Here is a 27,395-nt window from a genome sequence, read left to right as displayed (position 1 = left end):
TCATTTGTTAGGATTGGCGATGGATGAGGATTTTTCATCCTCATGATCACATGAAGAGTGTGGAAAGTGAGCATTTTTCTTCGTCATCTCACATGACCATGTGACCAAATAATGTAGAAAGGTTCCCACTTTCCATTCTACGGTAAGTTGGGATATTTTTATGAAAAGGTGGGGGTAATTTTGTTATAAACAAATGAAAAAAGATGTCGAATGGAGAAGCACAAGGACAAGTTTTATACGGTGCACGCGTGTCCAGCCAAAACGGAGCGAGACCCACTTGAATGGATGATCTAAACCATTCATTTTTGCAGTCTTGATCTAATGGGCGAAATCTCCACCCAGCATGCCCAGGCCCACTAGTTCTGCCTATTACAATAAGGAATTTGCTAGTGTCCATTGCAGAAGGCATTTTACAGACGGTCTGTTGCATCTGACAGCAGCCACCTCGTGAATGAAGACAAAATCTGCTGAAAAGTGAGCCTCTGTGGCTGCTGTAAGATGCAACAGACCATCTGCGAAATGCCTTCAACGATGGACGCCAGCAATTCTCTTCTCTTACTGACGTGAATTTTGGCACACTTAAACGCGCTTTTTAACGTCAAATCACCTGAACAGGGGGTTGTATTATTCTAACGGAGGGGCGAAAAAATCATCCCCCACATCACGTAAAACACATGGCTGCCATATGTATGGTGACGCCTCGATTCATCAATAGCTTTGCGTCCTTTTTCTCCGCGCTTCGTGTTCTCCGTCTCCACCAAATCTAACACGTCACCCATTTAAAAAAAAAAAAAAAAAAAGAAGATTACAAAGAAGAACAAACATCTAGGGTTTCAGCGTACCAAATTCGTCGATTCAATCATAATTTCTGCAATGGAGTGCCCCAATCCCTCTCCTATTGATTCTTATTCTTCAGTTTCCGAGCTCCTGCTCAAAGCAGCCTCATTGATACCTAGATTCCACTATTTCTTAGGGTTTCTCTTCATCTTTCTTGTTTTCCTTTACAATTTTCTTGAAATCCATCTGTTCAAAGATCTTATACGTGGATTTAGAGGAGATCTTGTTTCTCTGACTTTCAATCCCTCCTCCGAGATCTACCATGGCGTTGTTTCCAAGTGTAGGACTCTTCACGGGAGGTGAATTACTGAATTCATCAGATTTCCCCTTTCTTTTGTTTCTTTTTCTTTTTGAATTTTGATTTCTTGAAGCATCTTTTGATTTTTTAGAATGTAGATTGTTGATGTTGTGGCAATTCAATGTAGGTTTTTATCGACGCCATGGCTTTCGAGTCCACATTTTCAAACTGCTTTTCTGACTTTATTTGGACGAGCTCCCGATTTTGATTACCGAAGGTGAGTATTGCATTTGTTTGAAGGTTTTGAATTTATATTTCAAGTGTTATTTGTGATTGTTATGTGTATAATTGATCTTTTTTTCCTTAAGGGATTCTGCTAAATTTGACCTTTAATATAACAATTGGGATTCTGGAAGGGACTGTTTTTCACTGTACTGAGAGATCAAGCTATCGATTATGGGTCTATAATTCTTAGCTTGCTTATTATGTCAAATTATGATGACACCAATTCCTATCCAGGTTCTAGTAGATATTTCTGATGTAGAGCTTCACTTTATACTAATGGGGTCCTAATGTTGAACATTCCTGCCCGCACAGTCTTGTCATTCCATCATTTCCAACTTCTTGGGTTATCTTGCATGATTCTCAGTGAAGTATTATTGGTTGTCTGTGCCATGCCTCTGTTGTGACATTGATCCAGAACTCTTTTGCATATCTCCCAATGCACCATGTTATGATACCTAATTCTTGTTGCCTTAGTTATCAATTCCGTTTTGTTCGCCATTTCGTTTTGGCCAGTGGAACGGAATCCTTTGGCGTTTCATTTCGGAAAAGACGCTACCATTTAGTAGTTAAAAATTTTAAAAATTTGAAAAAATCAGAAATTATTAAAAATTGGAACAACTAGGTCATCCCATGCAACCCAAGCCACCATAACATCAAGATTGTAAAGATCCAACATACACTTAAAGAAAAATCACTGTTAGCTGAAATGCCTGTGTTGACCGGTGCCTGACGAAATAAAAAATTTTTAGAGACTAAGTTATGAGATTTTTACCTTACTTTGAGATTTAAATACTGTTTGGACATGATATAATTTATGAATTTTTAAAATTGGAAAAATACCCCATCATTTGGAAGTTAAGATTTTGACGTGGCCCGAAATGACCGAAAATGTCGAATTTCATACTTGAACTGGAAAGTTGACTTTTTAATCCTTTTCGATTTGGATCTTGAAACTGTTTTTAATAAATCCAAATGGGGTATTCTCCTATTTACTTGTAAATCTTAAGTAAATGTTACTTAAATGACTTTGAATGTAAATACTCAGTTATAAGAAGAGATAAGAAGAAGAGAAGAGAACTAAGAAGAGACAAGAAGAAGAGGAGGAAAAAAACCAAAAGGGGTGTTTTGGTGTGTTTCCACCGAAACACCCCGTTCCGAGGCGAATTTGGGCAAAACATGGGTGAAACAATATTGGGAGGTGTTCCATTCCGAAATTCCGAACAGCACGAAACGTTTCGGCTAAAACATACAGACCTAAATCAGCCTAAATAGATCATAAATAATCAAATACCAACAAGGTCTATTCAAACAAATGCAAAGGTTAGTTCAACCATTAAAGAAACCAAATTCATCCAAATCGTGTTCTATATTATAATTTCAATATGAGAAAACAACTATCTCAACTCAACTCAACTCAACTAAGCCTTTGTCCCAAACTAGTTGGGGTCAACTAATGAATCCTTTAGAAAATTTTCATGAAGAAGGTGAAAGAGTCTACCCAGCTCAAATTGTCTAAGTCTAATCCTGACACTAGTTGGGTTCGTCTACATGGATCATTTTCATCCATTCTCTCCTATCCAAGGTCATATTCTCTGTTATGTTCCTAGCCATCAACTCTTTCCTCACTGTCTCTGCCCAATTTATTGTTGTTTACGGTCTACCCCTTCCTCTTTTTACTCCATCAACTTGGCACGAGCCACTTCTTCTCACTGGAGCATCCAAAGGCCTACGTTGGATATGCCCAAACCATCTTAAGCGGTGCTGTCTCATCTTCTCCTCAATTGGTGCCACCCCCACGTTTTTATGGATGTCTTAATTTTTAATTCTGTCTAACCTTGTGTGGCCGCACATCCATTTAAACATTCGCATCTCCACTACGCTCATCTTATGCACACGCTGCTTCTTGGCGGCCCAACATTTTGAGCTGTACAACATGACTGGCCTCACAGCTGTCTTATAAAACTTTCCCGTCAACTTTGTAGGTATTTAACGGTCGCACAAAACTCCTGAAGAATGCTCCCACTTCAACCAACCTGCTCTTATTCTGTGGTTAATATCCTCGTCAATCTTTCCTTCCTTATGTAGGATTGAACCAAGATAGCGAAAGATCTCCCTATTAGGTACCTCATGTCCAGTCATATTTACTACATCCTCGCCCCGCCTCCTTACATTACTAAAGTCGCACTCCATATACTTTGTCTTAGTCCTACTCAGTCTAAAACCTTTGGATTCCAAAGTAGTTCTCTATAACTCTAACTTAGCATTAACTCCTGCTTTGGTTTCGTCAATTAATACTATGTCATCTGCAAATAACATACACCACGGCACCGCATCCTGGATAACTTCCGTAAGTTCATCCATAACTAGTGTAAAAAGATAAGGGCTTAGAGCTAATCCTTGGTGGAGTCCTATTGTCATTGGAAACTCACTAGACGTGCAATCCGTAGTTCTGACAGTAGTTACTGCTCCATCGTACATATCATTAATTACATCAACATATTTAGTAGGCACCTTTTTCCTTTCAAGGACCCACCACATAACACTCTTGGGAACCCTATCATACTCTTTCTCCAAATCAATGAAAACCATATGAAGGTCCTTTTTATATTCTCTAAATCTCTCCATTAATCGCCTAATCAAGAAGATAGCTTCCATAGTCGATCGTTCGGGCATGAGGCCAAACTGATTCTCTGACATCTTAGTCTCTTTTCTTAGTCTATGCTCAATTACCCTCTCCCATGCATGAAGCCAAACTGATTCTCTGACACCTTAGTCTCTTTTCTTAGTCTATGCTCAATTACCCTCTCCCAAAGTTTCATGGTGTGACTCATTAGCTATTTATTAGTAAACAACTATCTAATAAATGAAAATCATATCTCAATCAAATCTGTCCTACAAACCAAGACCCAAATAATGCTAATCATAGTTATAAATTCCGTTTCGGTCGCCATTTCGTTTTGGCCACCGAAACAAAATTTCGGTGGGATTTCGGTCATTTCGGTCGAAACTTTTCGTTCGCACAAAAAATATATTAAAAAATATGAGAAAAATTCAAAAAAAATAAAAAATCAATAGAAAAAGATGAAAAACTAATAAATAGTCTAAAATATGTGTCCCAAAAGGCATATTCATTACTTAAACACATAAAGTCTTGCACAAGTCCAACTGATAGTCTGATACATAGAAAAACATAAAAAAAAAGAGATACATGAAAGTGAAACATAGACAATAGCTAGTAGCAACAACTCTCAGTCATCATAACCCAGATGATCATACTCAATGTCTTCTTCGTCGTCGTCGTCGCCGCCGTCATCACCACCTGGACCACTAGTAGGGACATCTTCTTCAAGAGGCATGAGAAAGTCGTCGTCGTCCCCGGCCCCAACCACAGCAGTAGGTGCTTCAAGATTTTCCCACCCAATGTCTTCCGGCGTGAATATGACATCTTCTTCTTCTGCAACCCAATCCATCATGACATCCAGATGGTCTATGCTCAAAGGGTCACTAGTGGTAGATGATTTCCTTAACAAGTCCCTGAAAAGGAAAACATTAAGTTTAATGTCAAAGGTTAAACAAGCTTAAAGTGATGAGGTGAGAGTTGAAAACATTATATTACGTTGTATACCTTTCTCGAAACTTAAGATTGTAATGGACAAACACCAAGTCATCTAATCTCTGGTGCTCCAACCTATTTCTCTTTGCAGAGTGAATGTGTTCGAAGGTGCTCCAATTCCTTTCACACCCAGTCGCACTGCAGGTCTGACTGAGGATTCTGATCGCAAAGGTCTGTAATTCTTCCACGTCACTTCCGAATTGATTCCACCATACAACTGTAAAGTAACAAATAGTAAAGCATTATTTGTTGAGAAACTGAAAGTTAAAATGAATTATACTTAATTAAACAAACAACTCAAATATACCTGTTCCCAACTTCGTTCGATTGCGGATTGCAAGCTTCATTCCAAACATACCCTTAGCCTCTCGATAATCCTCAATCTGATTGGTGATGAGGTCTTGTGTAGCTTCATCAGGTACCGGTCAAGTGATGCATTCCAACAAGCCTCTGGTTACTTCACTGTGCCTAGAGAAGGTAGGAGTGAAAAAGAGAGCAGGGTTAAGAAAATATCCTGCTGCATGGAGGGGACTGTGGAGTTGCCTATCCCATCTTTGGTCGATGATCCTCCAGATGGGCATGTAATCTGATTTTCTCTTCAACCTCTCCTTGATGTTCTCTTTGGCCTTATCCATGGCCTCATATAGGTAACCCATCGCCGGTTTGTCCTGCCGATCTACCAAACGCAGCACTCTCACTAAAGGCTCGCTGATGTTTAGAATGTACTTGCATTGGTCCCAAAAAGATTTATCCAACACAGTGCTAACTACCCCTTCACTCAGTTGGTGTTGGACAAACCTACTAGTACTATACTCATCAGACACAAACATCTGCTGAAGTGCTTTCCGATTCAACACCAGACTTTGTATGCTAATGAAATTTGTAGCAAATCTGGTTGCAGCAGGGCGGCACAACTCCTTCCCACCTGTGAACTTCTTCTTCATCAAATTCAAGAGGCTTCCATGGTTGTAGATGAACTTTGTAATCGTCCGAGCCCTCTCAATTGTGGTTGCTATGTGAGGAAATACAGTCGGTTTGCACAGATGCTCCAAGATGAGATCTAAGCAATGAGCTGCGCACGGAGTCCAGAAGAATGTACCAAACGCGACTTCTAGTCTTTTCCCAGCAGCTTTGTAACTTGGCTCACTGTCAGTTACAAATTGCACCACATATTCCGGATTCACCTCTCCGACAATCTTTTCAAAGATATTGTATAATTCATCGGCATTCTTCACTATGCCAGATGCATTAACAGATTTGAGGAATATGACTCCTTTAGGGCAGTACACCAAAAAGTTGATTAGGGAACGTTGTTTGGTGTTTGTCCATCCATCTGCCATAATGCTACAGCCAGTGTATCTCCATGACATCTTAATCTCCTCCAAGTAGTTGTTTACCTCATCCATTGTATTCTTCAAAATGGAACCCCCTAAAGCATGATAAGTAGGTGCCTTATAACCCGAACCCACGGCATTTACAGCATCAAACATAGGTTGCCAGAAAGGTGAATTGGCAACGTTGAAAGGGAGATTGACATTGTAGCAAAGCATGCCAACCGCCATGTCTGCTCTATCCATTGTTTCTTTGGTAGCCAAAGCACTTTTAATGCTTGGCTAGGCTCCAAGGGTTGTTCGTGGTGCAAAGAAATTCCTGATCCCTCCTGTGATTCCCTTCTTCCTTTTTGTACCACTCGGTTCTACAAGAACTTCCTTACATCTTCGTTGAGGCAATTGTGTGCCAATGTCTTCTTCATCCTGCTCTTCTTCTTCGTCTGGTGTGCCATAAAAACCTCCAACCTCTGCTCTGGATAGGCTCATCCTAGCCCTTTCTTTTCTCTTTGCATCTAAAAGTTGCTTCATTCGTATTTTACATCTTCAGTCACTTTTTTGCATGATGCTACTTCACCAGGAACAACCGCTAAATGTTCTTTCAAGCGGGTTATACCTCCACCCGATATGACTTTGCCACAGAATATGCAAGTTACTTTATTTTTTTGACCCGGAACCAATGTACCATAAGCCCATGCCGGGTCATCCGATCTAGCGGGTGCCGAACCAATAGAGGACGCTCCTGCAGAAAGTCCCGAGCCTGACCCACTCATTCTGAAATGAAGTAGAAGAAGGGAAAAATGAATTAGAAGAAAGAAAATTGAAACAAATTACAAAAATATGAAGTAGAATGGGACAAATGAAGTAAGAAATAAAAGAAAGGAAATGGAAAGAAATAAAGAGAACCTTGAGGTTGAATTTGAGTTGAAGAGAAGAAGAAAAAAATTAGCCTTCACTCACTTGAAATAAGCCTTTGAAAATCGTTCTTGACTTCTTGTAGTGGTAAGTTGAATGTATGCCTTCCCTTTGCTCCAAAATAGACTTGGATTGAGTTGAAGAAGAGGGTAGACTTGTAGGAAATTTAGTAGAATAGATAATGTAAGTGAAAGTAGAGAAAGAAGGAGAATCACTTATGTGAAGGTGGAGGATAAGAAGTAGGGAAAAGGCTATTCATAGAGTTTGTGCATTTAAAAATGACTAAAATACCCTTCCCAACAGCTATAAACGGTCACATTTTGAGGTTAAAATGGTCAAAAACCAAAAGAGCTGTTCCATGGGCATTGTTGTAAAATCTGCAAAATCCAGTCAAACTAGCTGTTATGCACGATTCCGGCCGGAATGGAGAATTTCATCAATTCAGGACGAAATTTCGGATTTCGGAAAATTTCGTCCGGAATGGAACAAAATTTCCACCGAAACGAAACGGAATTTACAACAAAGGGGTAGACTTGTAGGAAATTTAGTAGAATAGATAATGTAAGTGAAAGTAGAGAAAGAAGGAGAATCACTTATGTGAAGGTGGAGGATAAGAAGGTAGGGAAAAGACTATTTATAGAGTTTTTAATTGATTGTGCATTTAAAAATGACTAAAATACCCTTCCCAACAGCTATAAACGGTCACATTTTGAGGTTAAAATGGTCAAAAACCAAAAAGAGCCATTCCAGGGGCATTGTTGTAAAATCTGCAAAATCCAGTCAAACTAGCCGTTATGCACGATTCCGGCCAGAATGGAGAATTTCGTCCATTCCGGACGAAATTTCGGAAAATTTCGTCCGGAATGGAACGAAATTTCCACCGGAACGAAATTTTTGGAATTTCGTTCCGGAATTGGAACGAAACCGGTTCGTTTTGTCCATTCCGGGCGAAACGAAACGGAATTTACAACAAAGGGGTAGACTTGTAGGAAATGTAGTAGAATAGATAATGTAAGTGAAAGTAGAGAAAGAAGGAGAATCACTTATGTGAAGGTGGAGGATAAGAAGGTAGGGAAAAGGCTATTTATAGAGTTTTTAATTGATTGTGCATTTAAAAATGACTAAAATATCCTTTCCAACAGCTATAAACGGTCACATTTTGAGGTTAAAATGGTCAAAAACCAAAAAGAGCCGTTCCAAGGGCATTGTTGTAAAATCTGCAAAATCCAGTCAAACTAGCCGTTCTGCTCGATTCCGGCCGGAATGGAGAATTTCGTCCATTCCGGACGAAATTCCGGATTTCATAAAATTTCGTCCGGAATGGCCAGAATGGAACGAAATTTCCACCGGAACGAAATTTTTGGAATTTCGTTCTGGAATTGGAACGAAACCGGTTCGTTTCGTCCATTCTGGACGAAACGAAACGGAATTTACAACAAAGATGCTAATAGGATAAAGGAAATAAGCAAGTTATGAAAGGATACTGTTAGGGTGTATGGGTGACCCACAAGGCTGATTGGGTTAGATCAGTGAACTGATGAAAAAGGGTTGGCTATGTAGAAAAGAAGGGGGAAGGTTCAAAGGGTGTGACTGTGAGGAAAATATGTTTTTTTTGAAAATTTTTTTTTGGACCATTTCTCGATTTGTGCGTGTTATCCTTGCGCAGGGGCCATGCTAATCTTCTCTATATCGTTCCAATTTTATCGGATGTCTCCGAAGATTATATAAAGTTGTTAAAGTATAAAAGATAAATAACGCCTTTCTCCAACAGCTTAAGCTTTTGGAGAAGTTGGTTAGTTAACATGGTATCAGAGCCAAAGGTCTCGAGTTCAAACCTCCTGGATAGCAAAAAGCAAAAATCCACATGTGATGGTCGCCCCAAAGTGGGACCACATGTGCCACGTGTTTGCCAAGTGGGCCACACGTGCGGGGGAGTGTTAAAGTATAAAAGATAAATAACGCCTTTCTCCAACAGCTTAAGCTTTTGGAGAAGTTGGTTAGTTAACAAAAGTAAAATAGAAAAGAGTTTTTTTTGGGGAAAAATGTTATAGAAAGTAAAAAATAAAATATAATCGGTACCTGGGAGGGCATGCCAGACTTCTTGCTTTGATCATGATGTTCGAGAGGTGGAAGAGAGCAAGCTGGAGAGAGGGGAAGAAGGGCTGTTCACAGCCAAACAAAGGGAATCAAGGTCAAGAAAGAAATCAAAGATCAAGAAAGAAATCAAGTTTAAGAAAAGGAATCAAGACTGTTAACTTACCAACTTCTCTAAATGCTTAAGCTGTTGGAGAAGGGCAGTATTTAATCTTTTATACTTTAACACTCCCCCTCATGTGTGGCCCACTTGGCAAACACGTGGCACATGTGGTCCCACCTTGGGCCGACCATTGCATGTGAATATTTTTGACATCGAGGAGGTTTGAACTCGTGACCTTTGGCTCTGATACCATGTTAACTTACCAACTTCTCCAAAAGCTTAAGCTGTTGGGGAAGGGCAGTATTTAATCTTTTATACTTTAACAAAGATCAACCGTAGGTGTGTGTGGAGAGAGAGAGAGAGAGAGAGAGAGAGAGAGAGAGAGAGAGAGAGAGAGAGAGATTTTGAGCGCAATCATCGGGGTGGAGGGGGAGTGGGGGTGAGATAGAGGAGTAGAAGGGGGTGGCTTATGAACCCAGCCATGAGGGGTGAGAGAGAGGAGAAGAGAAGGATAAGGAGAGGTGAGGAAATTGAGGGGTGACCATGGGGGGTGAAAGAGAGAAAAGGGGAAGAAGGAAAACGGATGTAGAACGGAGAAGGATAGGGAGAGAGATGAGGAAATTGACGGATGAAAAGAGAGGAGTAGAAGATTTCTTTTTTTTTTTTTTTTAGTGTGGGGTTGATTGAGATGGGTATCTTGACACAAGAGGGGTCCCCTTTTTTTCTTCATATTTTATATTGACTAAATTAGGGTTTTTTTTTTGTGGGGTATTGAGAGGGTATTTGTTTTAGTCGCGGGCCTTATAACTAATCAATAGGATATAGCTTTAGGTTCACTTTAGGATTAGGAGTTTTAGCCATTAGCCAATAAGAAATAAAGTGGGCCATGGGTAAAAGGTTATAAAATATGGTTTTAATAAACGTAAGTTGTACCATAGGAAAAGGGATGTGGGGGGCCATACGCTGACATGGACCTCCCCCACATCTAGGATGAATAATATTTCTAAATCAAAGTAAATTCTACATAAAAGTAAAATACATGTCCACTAAAAAAATGACTAAATGTAATGTAAGATGTCTGAATCACATCACATCACATTGGTTGACAGATATTTAAGTGATGAAAAGATATTATTCTGTTCTAATTGTGTGAGGCCTACCCTTCACCTGTTTGTACGTGATGCAGCTTTTTACTACCAGCTTTTCAATCTCCCTCATGATGATAATATATTTAAGATAGTTTACTTGTGTACCTTAGATTGATGTGGGTCATCTATCTTCTCTGTACTGAGTATTTATTGTATCTCAGGCAAGTATTCCATGTGCCTGATGGTGGAACTATTGCTCTGGATTGGCTGGTGTTATCTGATGGTAAAGTTTAAATGTATTCTTCTTGTATAGAATCTCAAGTGTTTTGCTGTTAAAAAATTATTGGTGTTGCATGGGCCTTACACAAATAGTTTCATGCAAATGAAATGAATGGCTTATGTTCCATATTTTTGTATATTCCATGGGTAAACTAAATGTACCATATTCCATCGGTAAACTGAATGTACGATATAAACCTGAAAAAAGTAGGCTGGGTGCCAAGGCGTCTCCAAAGAGCTCACAACTACAAGAGCGAAAAGCAATAACAATGGCATAGAAGATTAGAAAAGAAAACCCCTTCAAGATATGGGATACAAATCTGAAACAATCATACTATCTTTGTGAGTTCCAAATTTAGCTAAATCATCAGCCTATGCATTGGCTGAACGAGGAAAAATGATGTCAAACCGGTGAAGCTGATATTCCAAATTTGGTTGATTATATTGGAGAATCTCCAGGGACCCGGGGATTTGTCATTAGCCCACACAGTGACTTGGCTTAAGGTACTAATGATAGTGATATTGATTATCATTGTTTTTTGCTGAAAGAAAACCTTATTAAACAAAGGAAAATAGGACACAAAACAAAGGGATGAGATGATCCCTTTTACTAGCGTAAAGAAGAGAAAATATATAATGTGAATAATTTCTTTACAAGTATGCCATCAGTACTCTTAATGATCATGAGACCCATCCAATGTGAACATAAGTGTAAGTTAACCACTTAAATGATGGGTCCTATCATAACATAAAGTACTCGTACCACTCCCCCTCAAGCTAGAGTAAAGTGTCATGCATGCTCACCTTGGAATAAATAAAATCTAATCTACTAATGCTTATAGCTTTGATGAAAATATCATGTAGCTGATACTATGATAGAACGTAGGATTAGACACTTCCTTGTTGATCACTTTATCACAAACAAAATGGTAATCGATATTTAATATGTTTGGTCCTCGAAAACTGGATTATTAATTGTTAACAAAGAGATTTGAGAATGAAATGTTGTGTGTTAGCCTACTTGCCCTAACACACACATATGTATTTATTATGAAAAGAATATATGGAAAGACTATAATGCCTTTAGGCTACATAAGCTTATTCTAACACTCCCCCTCAAGCTGGAGTATGAATGTCATACATGCCCAGCTTGTTACATAAATCACTCAATCGAACTCCATTCAACGGCTTGGTAAACATGTCTGCAATCTGATCATTCGTTCGAGTGAACTCGGTTTGAATTTGGCCTGTCTAAATCCTGTGACGAATAAACTGACAATCCACTTCTATATGCTTAGTTCGTTCGTGAAATACCGGATTCATAGCTATGTGAATGGCTGACTTGTTGTCAGAGTAGAGGGACGCAGGTGAGGAGTATGAGAATCCAATCTCTGACATAAACGACCGTAGCCTAATTAATTCACAGCTTGTGTAAGCCATGGCCCTGTATTATGCTTCTGCACTGGATCGTGACACAACGTCCTGCTTCTTACTCTTCTAAGATACTAGATTTCCACCTATGAAGGTACAATAGCCATTAGTAGATCGCCGGCCAGCAGGAGATCCGGCTCAGTCTGCATCAGAGTATCCCTCAATTCTCAAATGGTTATGCTTCCTGAAGAGAAGACCTTTCCCGGGAGCTTTCTTTAGATACTTCACTATCTGGATCACAGCTGACCAATGTGATGTCCGAGGCGCACTCATATACTGGCTAACCACACCAACAACATATGCAATGCCCGGACGAGTAACTGTGAGCATAGTTTTAAATTTCGGCCGAAATGTTTCGTTTCGGCCGAAATATTTCGGTTTCGGTGGAAACCGAAACGAAATTCACTGTGAGTCGGAAAAGTACCAAACTTCGCCGAAACGTTTCGGAAATTTCGGCCGAAACGTTTCGTTTCGGTAAAATTTCGGTGAAATTTCGGAAATTTCGGAAATTTCGGTGAAACGTTTCGGTGAAGTACAAAATTTCGGTGAAATTTCGGAAATTTCGGAAATTTCGGTGAAATTTTTACAAGATTTCGTCCGAAATTTCGTACCGAACACCGAAACCGAAACCGAGATTTAAAACCTTGACTGTGAGATAGATCAACCGTCCTACTAACCGTCTGTATCGACCAGGATCTTCTAGTGGCTCCCCCTGATCAGGTGACAGCTTGACATTCGAATTCATAGGAGTCTGTGCAGGTTTTGCCCCCAGAAGACATGTTTCTTCCAAAATATCAAGAGCATACTTCCTTTGGGACAAAGATAGCCCCCTTTGTGAATGTGCCACTTCAATGCCTAAGAAATATCTCAGAACACCAAGATCTTTTGTGCTGAATTCATTCTGAAGGAAATCTTTGAGGCGTTGCAGGAAGACAAGAGGTCTTCAATGGAGGTCCCTAGGGCATCGAGAAACCCTAGGGCTTTGATACCATGTTAACAAAGAGATTTGAGAATGAAATGTTGTGTATTAGCCTACTTGCCCTAACACACACGTATATATTTATTATGAAAAGAATATATGAAAAGACTATAAGGCCCTTAGGCTATATAAGCTTATTCTAACATTAATATTGTGTATCTGCCTTATCAAAATGAATTTTCTGGAGTGCTCCTGGCAACGTAATCATGTTTGGTAACTCACATCCAAGAATCTCATTTTTTTTGGAGTAGAACGACATTTGGCTATGACAAAAACAAAATTTAGAGTACACAATTGTGGGATATATTAGAATAGGGAAAGAAGAGAATAGAAGGAGAAGACTAGAAGAGAATGGGAGCAGAAGAAGAAGAATAGAGGAGAAAGAGAAGAAGAAGACTTGGGGGAGAAGAGAGGAAATTAGAGGGAGGAGAAGAAACTTGTAGAGAGGAGAAGCCAATCAATCTTTATTCAATAATCATCAAAGTTACAAAATAAGCTGGGAAGATGGCAACGTACTCCTCCTAGATCGGCAAAACAGCTATGGGCAGTATCAATCCATGATTAGCATCAAGATGGTCATCTTGTGCACTGAAATCGGCGGGCTCGACCTCCATAATCATCTCTATCGTGGCATCTACTGGAGAAGCAATGCTATCAGTGTGCTTATGTAATGATATGGGATCGGCATCCTCAATGATCAGCTCGTGCTCCGTATGCTCTGGTAATGCCTCGACGATCTGGTCACTCGGCTCGGACTCAGGCAATGGATCAGCCTCACGTGGATCTGCCACAATATCTGCCTCAGAAGAGTGAGCTCACTCCCTATATGATCGGCAATCGGTGCGGCAGAAATCTCTGAAGCATCATGCGCAACAATGTCGATATCAGCAATCAATTGAGTCTCTAACTCTGGATCGTCCATCTCAGAGTCTGAATCTGATGGAATCAATGGCTCAACATCAATGATCTCATCAATATTAGCATATGGACTCATAAGAATATCAGCAACGGGTAAGACGGATGAAGTAGTGGAGTGGCTCTGCAAATCTGACTCACGCATGCGACGCTCTAAATTCTCAGCTTCAATTTTAGCTTCGCGTGCACAACGGGCTGCTGCTTCTTGTTCCTAGCGAGCTGCTTCTTCCCGCTTCAATCTCCGTAGATAGTGGAGCGTATAAAGAGCCATAAAAAAAATCACGAACATCCTTCCAATGACAGATTGGAGGCTCGCTTCTTCTACGGCGGGACGTTTCCATGTGGTCCCATGAGCATCGGCCTTGTCGTCGCACAATTTCTTTAGCTCAGTAGATATTCGCTTGGTGATCATGGCCATTGTACTCATGATATCCGTCTAGAGCATCAATCCACTGTAAACATGCATCCTCATAATAGCTAAAGGGAGTGCGTCCATTCCAATAGCTTTCGTCGTACCCATCAAAATATGGAATAAATGGTGAAGGCATAGGGATCAATGTCGAAAACGGAAATCAACTGTCTGATCTGTCTGGCATGTCGAAAGAAGCACATCGTCTGTCGTGGATTTGAAATCGGATGAGTGAAACCTGATGATCAGAAGTAGGGGCGCGATCAACGACTGAGATGGCTCATGAAACTGTGCTGAAGACTGCTGTCCGCTGCTGGAAATAGGCTGGATGCACTTTAAAAGTTGTCATGAACAACTTTCGTATTGAGGTCGAGGGCCAATTTTGAGCAGAAACGACTCAGGTGAGGAGAGAGAAAATGAGATGGCGTAGAGAGAGAAAGTAGAGAGGGAAAAAGAAACTCTATTTATTTATTTTCTTTTTTTTCTCAAAGCCTCACGTGACTAACTAAGGCTTAAGCTAGGGGGGTTGTCCTAGGAGAAAGGGGTTGGTAAACTGGTATTGGTTAATAGAAAGGGGGTGTGCAAGGAAAGGAAGGGGGAGGGGTGTTAATGACCTTATATAAGGTAACTTAACAGGTAAGAAATCTCTTTCCTTTTTTTTAGCAAGTTACTTGCACAGGTAACTTACTTCACAAGCATTCTCTTTTTGTGTACATCTCTTATTACCTGTAACCATAGGTTACTAGGTAAAAGTCGTTTGCTAAAAGTTGGTTAACAGGTAAGAAATCTCTTTCCTTTTTTTTAGCAAGTTACTTGCACAGGTAACTTACTTCACAAGCATTCTCTATTTGTGTATATCTCTTCCTAGCTAGTTTACTTCTCCAGCGCAGATTCTGTTCGCATGAGTCTACATGAGCACTTTCTTCCCTCTTCTTCCGCCGACCTTGCAAATGCTTCTCCCGATTGTCTCGAGCGTTAGACATTATGATTGCTTCCGCCGGATTACGCGTTCTACTACTTCAGTGGATTGTTTACATCTATGACCCAGGTGGACTAGAACTCGAGGGCGAGTTCTTTTTCAGCCGGGAGAGAATGATGCTGATATTAGGATTTATTTCCGTATTATTTACTTTCTCGTATTTTTATTTCCATGTTATTAGTTTCTAGAATTTTATTTTCCATGTTATTTAGAATTAGGAAGTTTAGTGTTTTAAGAATTCTTATTTTAGTAGGTTTCTATCTTTTAGGTTGTTTATTTGCCTATATATAAGCCTCTTTACAGCTTATTTTGTAACTTTTGATGGTTATTGATATTGAATAAAGATTCTTCTCCCTCTAATTCTGGTTTTCTTCTTCTCTCTTCTGATTTCTTCTCTTCTCTCCCTAAATTCGTCAATTCTTCTGGTTATTTTCGTCTCTTCTGCCCCTATTCGTCTAATTCTATCCCCTTTCGTCTATTTCTCTCCCCTTTCCTCAATTTTTCTTCACAGTGCTACATCACTTGGTCTGCTCCACTTCCGAGTTTGGGTGCTTTCAAATTCGCACAAACAATGAGAATTTGACAATTTTGGTTGCTTTTATGCTCCAAGATGACATGTTATTTCTATTCTCAAATAATGCAGGCGTCTGTGCTGGAGAAGCATACTTGTATGTTACAGTGGTTTCTTTGTCTATGATTTTTTGCATGCTACGTTTCTGCATTTTGATTCTATTTCTTTTCATGTGCTGAAATGCTCCTTTTTGATGTATCCATGGCTCTCATGTTTTTGAATATTCTGTAATACAGGACCCAAGAGAGTATCACTGCTCTCATGTGTGGAAAATTTAATATTGATTTCTCATATTTTTAGAAGTTTATTTTAGGTTCCATTGGTTTTTTTCTTGGCAAGGAGTGACAACTAGGGATGACATGCTAGCAAATTTTTGTTATTTTGTCCTTTTGGATGAATTGGCCTTCACTTTTATCGTCACCTAAAAGGCTAAAAGTGTTGAATGCTGATGTTTGCAGCTCATTCTTGTTTAATGTCTCTTTTTGTTGATTTTTAGTGGATGTGGGCATGCTTATTGTTTTTAGATGTTACTTGGTCTTTTATGTTCTTGGTGTTTAGCATATTTTATGTAACTCTTGTTAGTAAATCCATGATGATTTCGATTCTTTGGAGGATCTATTGATTTTTAATTATATTCTACTGTAGTGAATATAGAGCCTAGTTCCCTTTTTGCCATCTGAAAAGTATAGTAAGCAAAATTGAGATAAAAATGCTTCACTAATTGCTGCACTTGCAGATTGCATCAGTTCAAGGGGTGGTTTCCTTTCTAAAGATGATACAACCCCTATTGTGGTAGTGATACCTGGGTTGACAAGTGATTCTGTTGCTGCTGTAAGTTATATCTTTTATATCATCATTCCTTGTAATTTTATCCCCCAGTGACTTCAGAACTACCTATTATTAGTCGCTTCTATGGTGCTGTAGATCTAGATTTAAAAGCTTCATCTTGCACCAAAAGCTCACAACTTTGAATTAACTTCATCAATTCTAGTTAAAGCCTAATTCGGCTTTCACTAAAGAGGAAATGGAAGCTACCCATAACACTACAATTCAGGTAGTCCACCCTGATCCTACAATACACATGGCGTGTTTATAGTGATTGGAACCTATCATCTACTAGGGCCCATTTTGGATGGGCCACTGCCTGAAAGTTTCATCATTTAAACACAATCCTGACCGATAGGATTTTTTAACCTTTTGTTGAAAATGAACAATTGGTCATTTTTTTGTTTAAACTTCTGTTCATTTGTCACTGATTAGATAACTAGGATTTTCGATGGGCAGTTTTTTTGGACATTTAAGATGAAACTTCAGAAAGGGCTAGAATAAGCACAAATAGACACCGACAAAGAATCAAATAAGCAAAACAACTACACATGATGGTTTAACAACATCGAACATATGGTGACATGCGTTATCACGCATGTCTTATAATTCAGTACATACCACATTTTAAATGTATTTCATATGAGTATTTATACGTGATGCATACACCACATTTCGCTTGAAAGTGATGGAAATATAATTACGTAACACACGAAACATTGGTATATTATACCACTAATTCACTTGCGGTTTTAGTTTTGGTATGTGTTTCGGTGGGGATGGAAATAGAAACATTTGAATTGTTTCGTGTTAGTTTTGTGGGAAATTTAAAACCGTGGGTATGACACTTCTAGCACCACAAGAAAATAATGAGCGAAGAACTTTTAGTTTCTTTCAAAATTATAGAAAATTAGAGTAATAGATAGAAATGTTTCACGGTTTTTCACCAAAAAATTCAGTTTAATCCCAAGAGAACTAAAATCACCGAGGGTTTTGTATTTTGACTGTGGACATAGTAAACTAAACACATAGGTCACAGATTGAAGACATAAAGATGCTGTTGTAAGGCTATCCTCCTTACATGCAATCTTTCTTTATCATTCAAAAATAAGAAAAGTAATATCTTTAATATCAAACTTTGATATGTTTATGAGGTATCCAGGATGCTATCCAGGATGATGTGCCTTTATCTTTTTATGCTAGTTATGTATGAACTTACGGAGGGTATCCAGGATGAGTTGCCTTGGCGTATGTTATTTGCAGATGACATAGTATTAATTGACGAAACCAAAGCAGGAGTTGATGCTAAGTTAGAGTTATGGAGAACTACTTTGGAATCCAAAGGTTTTGGACCGAGTAGGACTAAGACAAAGTATATGGAGTGCAACTTTACTAATGTAAGGAGGCAGGGGGGGATGTAGTAAATATGACTTGAAAGGAGGTACATAAGAGAGATATCTTTCGCTACCTTGGTTCAATCCTACGTAAGGAAGGAGAGATTGAAGATGATGTTAACTACAGAATAAGAGCAAGTTGGTTGAAGTGGAAGCATGCTTCAGGAGTTCAGTGCGACCGTAAATTTCCTACCAAGTTGAAGGGAAAGTTTTATAAGACAGCTGTGAGGCCAGCCATGCTATACGGCTTAGAATGGTGGGCCACCAAGAAGCAGCATGTGTATAAGAGAGTGTACCGGAGATGCGAATGCTTAGATGGATGTGCGGCCACAAGGTTAGATAGAATTAAAAATGAAGACATTCGTAAAAAGGTGGGGGTTGCACCAATTGAGGAGAAGATGAGAGAGCACCGCTTAATGTGGTTTGGGCATATCCAACGTAGGCCTTTGGATGCTCCAGTGAGAAGAAGTGACTCGTGCCAAGTTGATGGAGTAAAAAGAGGTAGGGGTAGACTTAAAACAACTTGGGTAGAAACAATGAGGAGAGACTTTTGATGGTTAGGAACATAACAGAGAACATGACGTTGGATAGGAGAGAATGGAAGAAAATGATCCATGTAGACGAACCCAACTACTGTCAGACTGTCAGGATTAGACTTAGTCAATTTGAGCCAGGTAGATCCTTTCACCTTCTTCATGAAGATTTTCTAAAGGATTCATTAGCTGACCCCGACTAGTTTGGGACAAAGGCTTAGTTGAGTTGTTGAGATTCATTAGCCGACCCCAACTAGTTTGAGACAAAGGCTTAGTTGAGTTGAGTTGAGTTTGATTTTGATACGTTAATGAGGATTGCAAAGGGGACTTTAGTGTCCTAGTTCTTGGAGACTGCCTTGGCCCTTCATACGCATGGGACGCATTTGCTGAGGTGGTCTTTGGTATGGTGGGGCCCTGATTACATGCCAAAATGAGATCCCATAGGGGGATTGGATGGGAGCAGTGAGTTCTATACGGGCTCGTGGTGGTCCACCCGATCAACAGTCTGATCCACCATATATATTTGCCACATGGAAGGTCCACACGGTGATCTCCAAAACTGAGATCCCCGATGGTCCCTGTCGGTGGTTCCTATAGTATTTTGTGTAAGTTCATAGATAAAAATAATGTTGTAATTGGTAAATTTTCTTTCCTAAATGTTCACTCCATTTTTTTACATTTGCTGACTTGATGCTGAATGATTGACATAGCTGCTTAGTTTATGACTATAGCTCGACTCCTGCATTACCCGACTCTAAGCCTTTTATTGTGTTGAACCAATGTAATGATATGTCCTTTAATGAGAACTATGAATTATTCTAGTTGGTTCCTTACTCTAATATCATAAGAATATGCATTTCAGTATATAAAGCATCTTGCCTTCAAGATAGCGAAGCGAGGATGGAATGTCGTTGTTAGCAACCATCGAGGATTGGGTGGCATTTCAATTACTGTAAGCTTCTTCTGACGAGTTCTGAAAATGCTTTCTAGCAAATGAGTATGGAGACGGTTTGCCATAGAACGTGATTGATTTAGTTTATGGTTATCAAAAAATAATTCTGTCACAAAAGATTAGTTAAAATATTAGGACACAGAGGAACTCAGATTTCCCTTTATTTTGAAGCATCTTTTAGTTGCTTGATTCTGTATCCAATATCCATATTCCACTTCTTTAGTTTGAAGCATCTTTTAGTTGCCATTTGTCAATGGTCACTGCCAATTTGAGGGCATTGTTGTTTTCATGAGTGTTCAGGTATCTGCACAATATGCTTATTGTTTATGTATAATTCTTGGTTATTTTCACAGTTGGGAGTATTGTTGAAGGTGTTGGAGATTAGAGTGGAAATGGGCTACCTATGTGGTTTTTAAGCTTTTATATTTGCTTCACTGATCAAGGGGATTTTACTATTCAAAATTTACAGCTCATTATTCATTAAAAAAGAATGTACATCTTATTACTTAAATGCTACAAAGAATGAGAGTTGACCAATCTATCTCTTCCATCTTTGCACATTCATTATGACCAAAAAAACAGGGTAAACTTTTCAATTTGCATAGGCTTCTCAATGTTGTTTATGTGTGGTGAAAGTAACTTACAATTTTTGATTTCCTGTACACATTATCTTGCCAGGGTATGCCTATTTATGTCATGCAACACATTATTAGTACTGGTTGGTTTTCCACCTCTTTTTATGTATGAAAATTCCATGGGTTTTTTTCCAACTCAATTATGATTTTTGTTAGTCAATGAGGATTGTTTTAGATGATCGGAGTTTGAATTGTATTGTCTTCCTTTCATTTCATTTAGAATGTCTTCTTTTCATTTCATTTAGAATCTAAACTTTCTCATGCCATTTTGGGCAGTCTGACCGCTTTTATAATGCTGGATGGACGGAGGATTTGCGGAAAGTTGTCAACTATCTTCATCAAGAACATCCGAAGGCTCCTTTGTTTGCTGTTGGGACAAGCATTGGTGCCAATATTCTGGTATTTAAAAATGCTATCAACTGATTCTTGCATGTTTGGTCAATCTTGAAGTGTTTTTCCTAGACAATCTAACATTACATTTAGACAGATTTGGTGGGGCCTAACATTTGCGATCATGACTTGTTGCTTGTAGTTGCATACAGTAGACAACCAGAATTCTTATCAAATATTTCTAATGCAAAACCAACTCTGTCTGTCAAACGTCAATTGCACAGTGTTCTCATGAATTTGTATTGCCTATTAAAAAGCGGAAAAGGTGAATTTTGAGCATCCATGAACATGGGCCCAATACATTTTAGGCTTTCGTCGTATCCTTTCAATCATTTTGTTGTGCACGTGTATTGTATTTCGGCAGTGATTAATCATCCTGATGGACAAATGTGCGCGACACACACACACACACACGGGTTGAGCTGGGTGTGAGGTTAAGACTTTATGTAGTGGCATTAATATATATGCCACATATTGGGGTTACGTAGCATGAGGTTGTGCATTTCTTGGCCGAGAGGAAAGCAAAGCAGAGTTTGTGACCCTAATCGAAATAGTGAAACTCTCTTGCCCCCGTGGACATAAGCACACTACCGAACCACGTAAATCTTGTGTTCTTATTTTGTGTATTTGTGTTTCTTGCATCTCATCTTGTCATTGTCTGCACAACGTGTTTGATCCTATTTTGAGATATTAGCGATCTCTCGATTTTCTGCACATTTATACAAATGTTTGGATAGATTTTGGTCTATACAGATTTTGTATGCATTATATATTCATGAGATATTATTTTTGCTCATTAGTGCATGCTTGGGATGATACATTTGACAATCCTGGAACTTTTAGAGGTTGATCGTGTAATTAACAATTTCCAAGGGTTGCCTGCTACTTGCACAATGTTTCGAATACTCGTGTGACTAGGTATTATGGGAGGCTAACACATGGCCTTGGTAAAGTGTCCTAATTTCACTAGAGATCAGGATAACCATAGCTTGTTGTAGAGCTAGGATGGAAAGTCTAATATGAATCAGACTGCGTGGTTATACCCTATTCGCCGATACACATAATTCGAATATTATTGCAAACATTTCTTATTTATATCAAGATGTTTGTATCATAGCAAACGTGTTAGAGGCCATTACTTATAGATAGTGGGTTGATCCCTATTCATTTTTGTTGTGCAAGGAACATGGTCTCATAGTTGACAATTTTGTCCTCAACTACGTTGTAATAATAGGATGATGAAGTTCAATGATGCTCGTGAGTTCACATTGCTAGAAAAGCTGCTGTATGGAAATAGAAATGGAACAACAATTGTGCTTGGGAAATATTCCTTGGTTTTAAAGGCCTAAGATATGTATATAATGGATGGAAAGAAAGGGCAGAGTTGAATTCGAACAAAGGCATGCTACCCAAGATCAGAGCACAGGGAGGGCATGCGATTGCATGATATTCTCTGGGATTTCTTTCTCATACTCAGATTTGCTGAGAGGAATTTTTGTTGAAGTCTTTAAGCACTCCATTGTCTATCCAACGACATTTCTTCCATGCCTTCTCGTTTGCTTAGATGTTCTTTGACTAGGGGAGTTTCTAGTCTGTTACTACATGAGATGCTTCCCTAATGGTCGTTTGAGACGTAGATTTTGATGCAAACTGGAAAGACAGGTAGAATAGGAGGGTGCTCTCCAATAAAGATGCCCACTTAATATTTGTTTACATTGGTTCAATTAGAGAAGGGAAAACCCCTGAGCTAGACAGACTAAGGTTATGGATTGGAGTTAAGCTTCATTTGACTTGGATTCAAGGAGACTATTTAACTCCTTTAGGCGGATAAAAGGAGATGCTTCTCATTGCTTATTGTATTACAAATTTAGATGATCCAACATATCCTCTCTTTGGTTCTGATGTGACGAGTCTGTGTATGTTGTAATTGTTTATTTCTTGGGTCTAGACTCTAGATAAATCACCTATAGTGTCTCATGCTTCAGGTAGCTGGCTTTGGGCTGGAGACCACTATTCAATTTCCTTTGTTTTAATAACAAATTTTTAATGTTTGATAGGAAAAGGAGTTCTTAGCATTGAATTTTAACATCTATGAGTGATTAGCAAGTGTTGGGACCACTTTTATGTACTGTTCCAAAAGACCAAATACAGTGACACGTGTCTTAGAAAATGGTGTCACTGTGACTGTTGGGCTCCAAACTAGCCACTTCAATGTCTTCATCAATGTCTTAATCTTCGGTTTCGGTTTCTGTCACCATGAAAACTGAAACATTTTGTTTGGTTTAGTTGAAAATTTTGATGGAAATCCTGTTAAATTATGGAAACTTATAAAAACATGTGCAAATGATAGAATTTTAAAATGGTACTTCAGGAAATGCCAGAATATGCACAAATAAATACTTCGAAACCATGACACAAGCAAGGCAACCATACATAATGGTTTAACATCTAACGTCTAGTGGCATGTGTTGTTGCGGTTGTTTGATAATTCATTACCTACCATATTTCACATGTAATTGATATAAATATTTATACCTAATACATACACCACATTTCATATGTAGATAATGTTAATATAATTATGTAACTGATGTAGGACCAGGAAGGGAAATAGAAGAAACAGGAGAAAGAAGAAGAAGAGGAGGGGAAGATTAGAAGTAGAAGAGAAGAATTTAGGGAGAAATAGAAGAATAGGAGAGGAGGAGAAGAGATAGAATAGGGAAAGAAGAATAGAAGAGAAGAAGAATAGGGGAAGAAGAGAATAGAAGAAGAAATCGGGGAGAGAAGAAGAGAGGAAATTAGAGGGAGGAGAAGAAGTTTGTAGAGTGGAGAAGCCAATCAATCTTTATTCATCAAAACTTAATAATCCCTAATACATGAGGCCTTTATATAAGCAATTAAACTAAAATTCCATAGATAATAAATAAATTTCCTAATTCTAAATAACATGGAAAATAAAATCCTAGAAACTAAATAAAATCGAAATAAAATCCTAGAAACTAAATAACATGTAAATAAATCCTAATATCTTCATTACTGATATATTATACCACTAATATACTTATGGTTTTTGTTTCGATATGTGTTTTTGTTTTGGTATATGTGTTTCGGTCCTTCCGTGTAGGTTTCAGTGGAAATTTAAAACCATGGTCTTCATCACCATGTACTATTGAATGACTGTCAGTTGTATGCGCCATTCGATTTTGTCTGGCTTAAAACTGTCATCACTCCATGTAAGGTTGGCCTATATATTCCAAAAACTTTAGTCACCTTTTTTTTCTCAAACTTGTTATAGCCTTTCGTAACTAAATAAATTGGTTTTGTAGTGTAAGGTTTATCACAAGAATTTATCTCTATCAAAAATTGTATGTGTTATCTTCTGGTGTCCAATCTTCCAGATTGTTTTCGTGCGAGTTACTAGCAGAACATGCCTTTCTGGACTTTCCTTTCATGAAGCTAAGCTGATTGAGGTTTTTTCTCAACAGATTTACCTTAATTTGTTGAAGCATTTACAGGAAAACTAGTAGGTGTACTACATCTGCGTTTTAGGTCAAACTTGCTTGTGACATGTAAATTGGCAGCATTTTCTTTGTTGCGTTTTTTTAATTCTTTGGCTGAGGTGGAGGTGGGAGGGGACAGCTTTTTAGGGAAAATTCACTAATAAGCAGACCAGTTCTTGATGCTTAAACCCCAAATCCATCATCACATACTTAAATGAGAGATTTGATTGCATGCATAATTCATGTGTGGGAGGGAGGGATTATTTGGTTGTTTCTTTACTTTTTGATACATATGACTTATTTCAGGTTAAGTATCTTGGAGAGGAGGGAGAGAATACTCCTATTGCTGGTGCTGCATCCATTTGCTCTCCTTGGGATCTTGTGGTGAGTAAGCATGCTTAGCATAGATGGATGTGATAAGCTCCTTAATCACTTTAAGTGGCAAAGGATTTTATTTTGAGCAAAGTGTAATGCATCTTTAGCAAGTAGTAGTAGATATCTCTAATCCTTTTTTCTCTGATTACATCTTCACTTCTTTGGTATACAACAATTGATGTGGATGTCTATACTTGCAGGTTTTTGTGTTGATTTATTTTCTTTCTCTTTTTATGATTTTATGTTAATGGGCTTGAGCCCTTTTTTCTTATTCAAGTGCCAATTGGTACATCTCTGACTATAGTCACATCATACAGGGAATACACAAAACATAAAATCTTGTCTTCCTTTTCTCTTTTTCTTTTCATTTTGAATTTTATTGGGTTTAACGTGATGTCAAAAAACAGTTTGGTTTGCATTGTTTAGTATATGGCTGCACTCATTGACCTAATTGAGATCAAGGACATGACAGTCCAAGTTTTCTTCTTTGTTACCATTTTGGGTTTTATTGGGTCACAAGAGCACATAATAGTTTGGTCAGAATTGTTTAGGATATGGCAGAGGGAGTGTTCATTGGTTTGCTTTTATATGTATGGAGGCCACAACTAAAGGATTTAAGTATTTTTTTGAAAGATAACAATATTTTATTCCGAGAATCATGACCCGGTTACAATTGACAGGGACAAGACGTCCCCGAAAACCTAGCAAACAGATCCATGAGCAAGACCCCGAAAAATAACAAAAATATGACAGCGATACAGCTCGCAATAGCTACAAGATAGCAACCGTCGGATCGTTAAAAATGACACTGTTTTCGTCTAGAGTGGTGCCCTCTTTAGCAACATCAGCTACCGAGTTAGCTGAACGGCGCATGTGCACAATTTTGGGACGAAGCAGCCGAACAAGGTCACAAATCTCGTCAAGGACATGTGATAGTCTCTGATTGTGATATTATAAATAACTGCAAGTGCACGGATCACGTGTAGATACGGGTCGAACTCAGGGAAGAGACGATTACAACTTCACTCTTATATTTGGGCAAAGTGAACCAATATTCTAATGATTTATATTAATTAATTATTTAACCTAATTAGAAAACCAAAATCTAAAAGCCTAAATTAATTGAAAAATTCGATGGCACTCTAAATCGAATGGGAATTCAATTGCAACAGTAATTGGAAATTGTATAAAAGCCTTCATTCGATTAAAAGATTAATTAGGGTTAGAATCCACCATGAGTTTGGATTGGATTGAATAATCATACACTCCAATTTTATAGATTATATAAGAATTTATATTTGTTCATCGACAATCACTCATACGAAAGGGGAAAGCCAATGGCATGAATGATTGGGATGTTATAAATACAAAACCCTATTCAATATTCAATTAAGTATATTGATTTTAATTAGCAACTTTTCTCCTTCCCCATGGCTTCAACTAAATCCTAAGTAAATAGGATTTTGTTACTCATAGAGAAGGGGAAAGAAACAAAATTAAAGAGAAGAATTGCCATTGAAGAACTTAGAAAAGAAAATAAACAAAGAGAACTCTTTTTTAATTGAAATTGAAAGCAAAAGTACTTGATTAAAGAACAAAAATAAAGAAAACTTTGTCTTATTCTTCTCCTCAAGCTTTGGCCAAATCCTCCTTCAATCCTTGATGTCACCTTGGTTTGGATGGTTGATTGGTCCTTGGTTGAGAGTAGAAAGAGATGAAAAGTACAAGAGAGAAGAGAGGAAACCAAAATTGTAGAAGTGAAAGAGAGTGAGAGAGAATTGAGAGAAGTGAGGAGAGTTGTAGGACAAAAGAGAGCAAGAGAGCACCAAAAAAAATGAAAATTAGGAGGAGAGAAGAGAGTTGGATGAAATTAGGAGGGGAGAGATTGTTGGGCGAAAATTGGAGAAAGTAATATATAGGATTTGGGTGAGAAAGATTGCTAAATTAGGGAATGGAAAAAGATGTAGGGAGGAGATTAAAAGCCAATCTTATGGAACAAATGAAAGGACAAGATTAAAGCTTGAATGGGCTTTGTATATCTCCTCTAAAAAAAAAATGTCTAAGTTTCCCAAGAGATGCCGTAACTGTATAAAAAAATAGAAAGAATCCCATTGCCGAAACTTGCTTTGTATGGAGAAGCAAGAAAAAATTGTTATTTTTTCTCTTTTATTCTTTCCTTTTTAATCACTTGCCATAGCTAGGTTCATTCCAAAGGAAATAAAGAAAATCTTGCTATGTGTTGCCCAAAAAAAAAATAGCAACAACACTTGGCCAACCAACGAGTTTTTCTTTTTATGGAAATTCGTTCACCTCACTACATGATGTCACGCCCCTCTCATCACAATGCAAACCATATTGGACGTTTGTCTATTCTAAGAAACCCCACGTTCTTGTTTTTTTAAAATGAGATAAAGAGAATTGGCATCATGGAATAATCCAAACCGTTCAAACGATGGGCTACAATTGGATATTTTCTTTTTCCATTATTATTGCCAACGAAATAGGGAGTGTGAAATCTTGGCCGAAATTGCAAAAATCTCCAAAATAGTAGGTGCGGCTAACTTTTAGGGGGAATTGCTATTTCGTTGGGGGGATGGGAGAGAAAATAGGAAACGAAATAAGGAGAGAGAGAGAGAGAGAGAGAGAGAGAGAGAGAGAGAGAGAGAGAGAGAGAGATCGTTGGGGAGAGGGAGACGAATTAGGAAGTGAGAGAGAAGGAAAATCATT

At 38.4% G+C, this 27,395-nt stretch overlaps 2 protein-coding genes and 1 non-coding gene across 3 annotated transcripts in view; 1 reads left to right on the top strand and 2 right to left on the bottom strand.

Annotated features, from left to right (window-relative positions):
- The first annotated feature begins 688 nt into the window (after positions 1-688).
- The window catches only part of LOC143888304 (uncharacterized), a 45,161-nt gene continuing 18,454 nt past the window's right edge, over positions 689-27,395 (top strand). The window contains exons 1-7 of the mRNA XM_077392678.1: positions 689-1,136; positions 1,263-1,352; positions 10,723-10,784; positions 16,801-16,895; positions 19,679-19,768; positions 20,680-20,802; positions 24,600-24,677. Coding sequence (XP_077248793.1) covers positions 874-1,136; positions 1,263-1,352; positions 10,723-10,784; positions 16,801-16,895; positions 19,679-19,768; positions 20,680-20,802; positions 24,600-24,677 — 801 coding nt within the window. The 5' untranslated portion in view covers positions 689-873. The remainder of the gene's footprint in view (positions 1,137-1,262; positions 1,353-10,722; positions 10,785-16,800; positions 16,896-19,678; positions 19,769-20,679; positions 20,803-24,599; positions 24,678-27,395) is intronic.
- On the bottom strand, positions 4,373-5,320 carry LOC143887905 (uncharacterized). The gene is made up of 3 exons (XM_077392142.1): positions 5,281-5,320; positions 4,986-5,190; positions 4,373-4,894 (listed from the first exon to the last, which is right to left on the bottom strand). Exons 1-3 carry the CDS (start codon positions 5,318-5,320, stop codon positions 4,609-4,611), a joined length of 531 nt encoding a protein of 176 aa, XP_077248257.1. The 3' UTR covers positions 4,373-4,608.
- Positions 8,832-8,937, bottom strand: LOC143889012 (U6 spliceosomal RNA). The gene has a single exon (XR_013254639.1). It is a non-coding gene; the product is annotated as a U6 spliceosomal RNA (small nuclear RNA).

The sequence above is a fragment of the Tasmannia lanceolata genome, unplaced genomic scaffold, assembly GCF_043159265.1.
Source record: "Tasmannia lanceolata isolate RefF3 unplaced genomic scaffold, GAP_Taslan_0.1 ptg000012l, whole genome shotgun sequence".
Taxonomy (NCBI): domain Eukaryota; kingdom Viridiplantae; phylum Streptophyta; class Magnoliopsida; order Canellales; family Winteraceae; genus Tasmannia; species Tasmannia lanceolata.
Note: the sequence above shows the minus strand (reverse complement) of the source record. Positions and strands in the feature narration are given on the sequence as shown.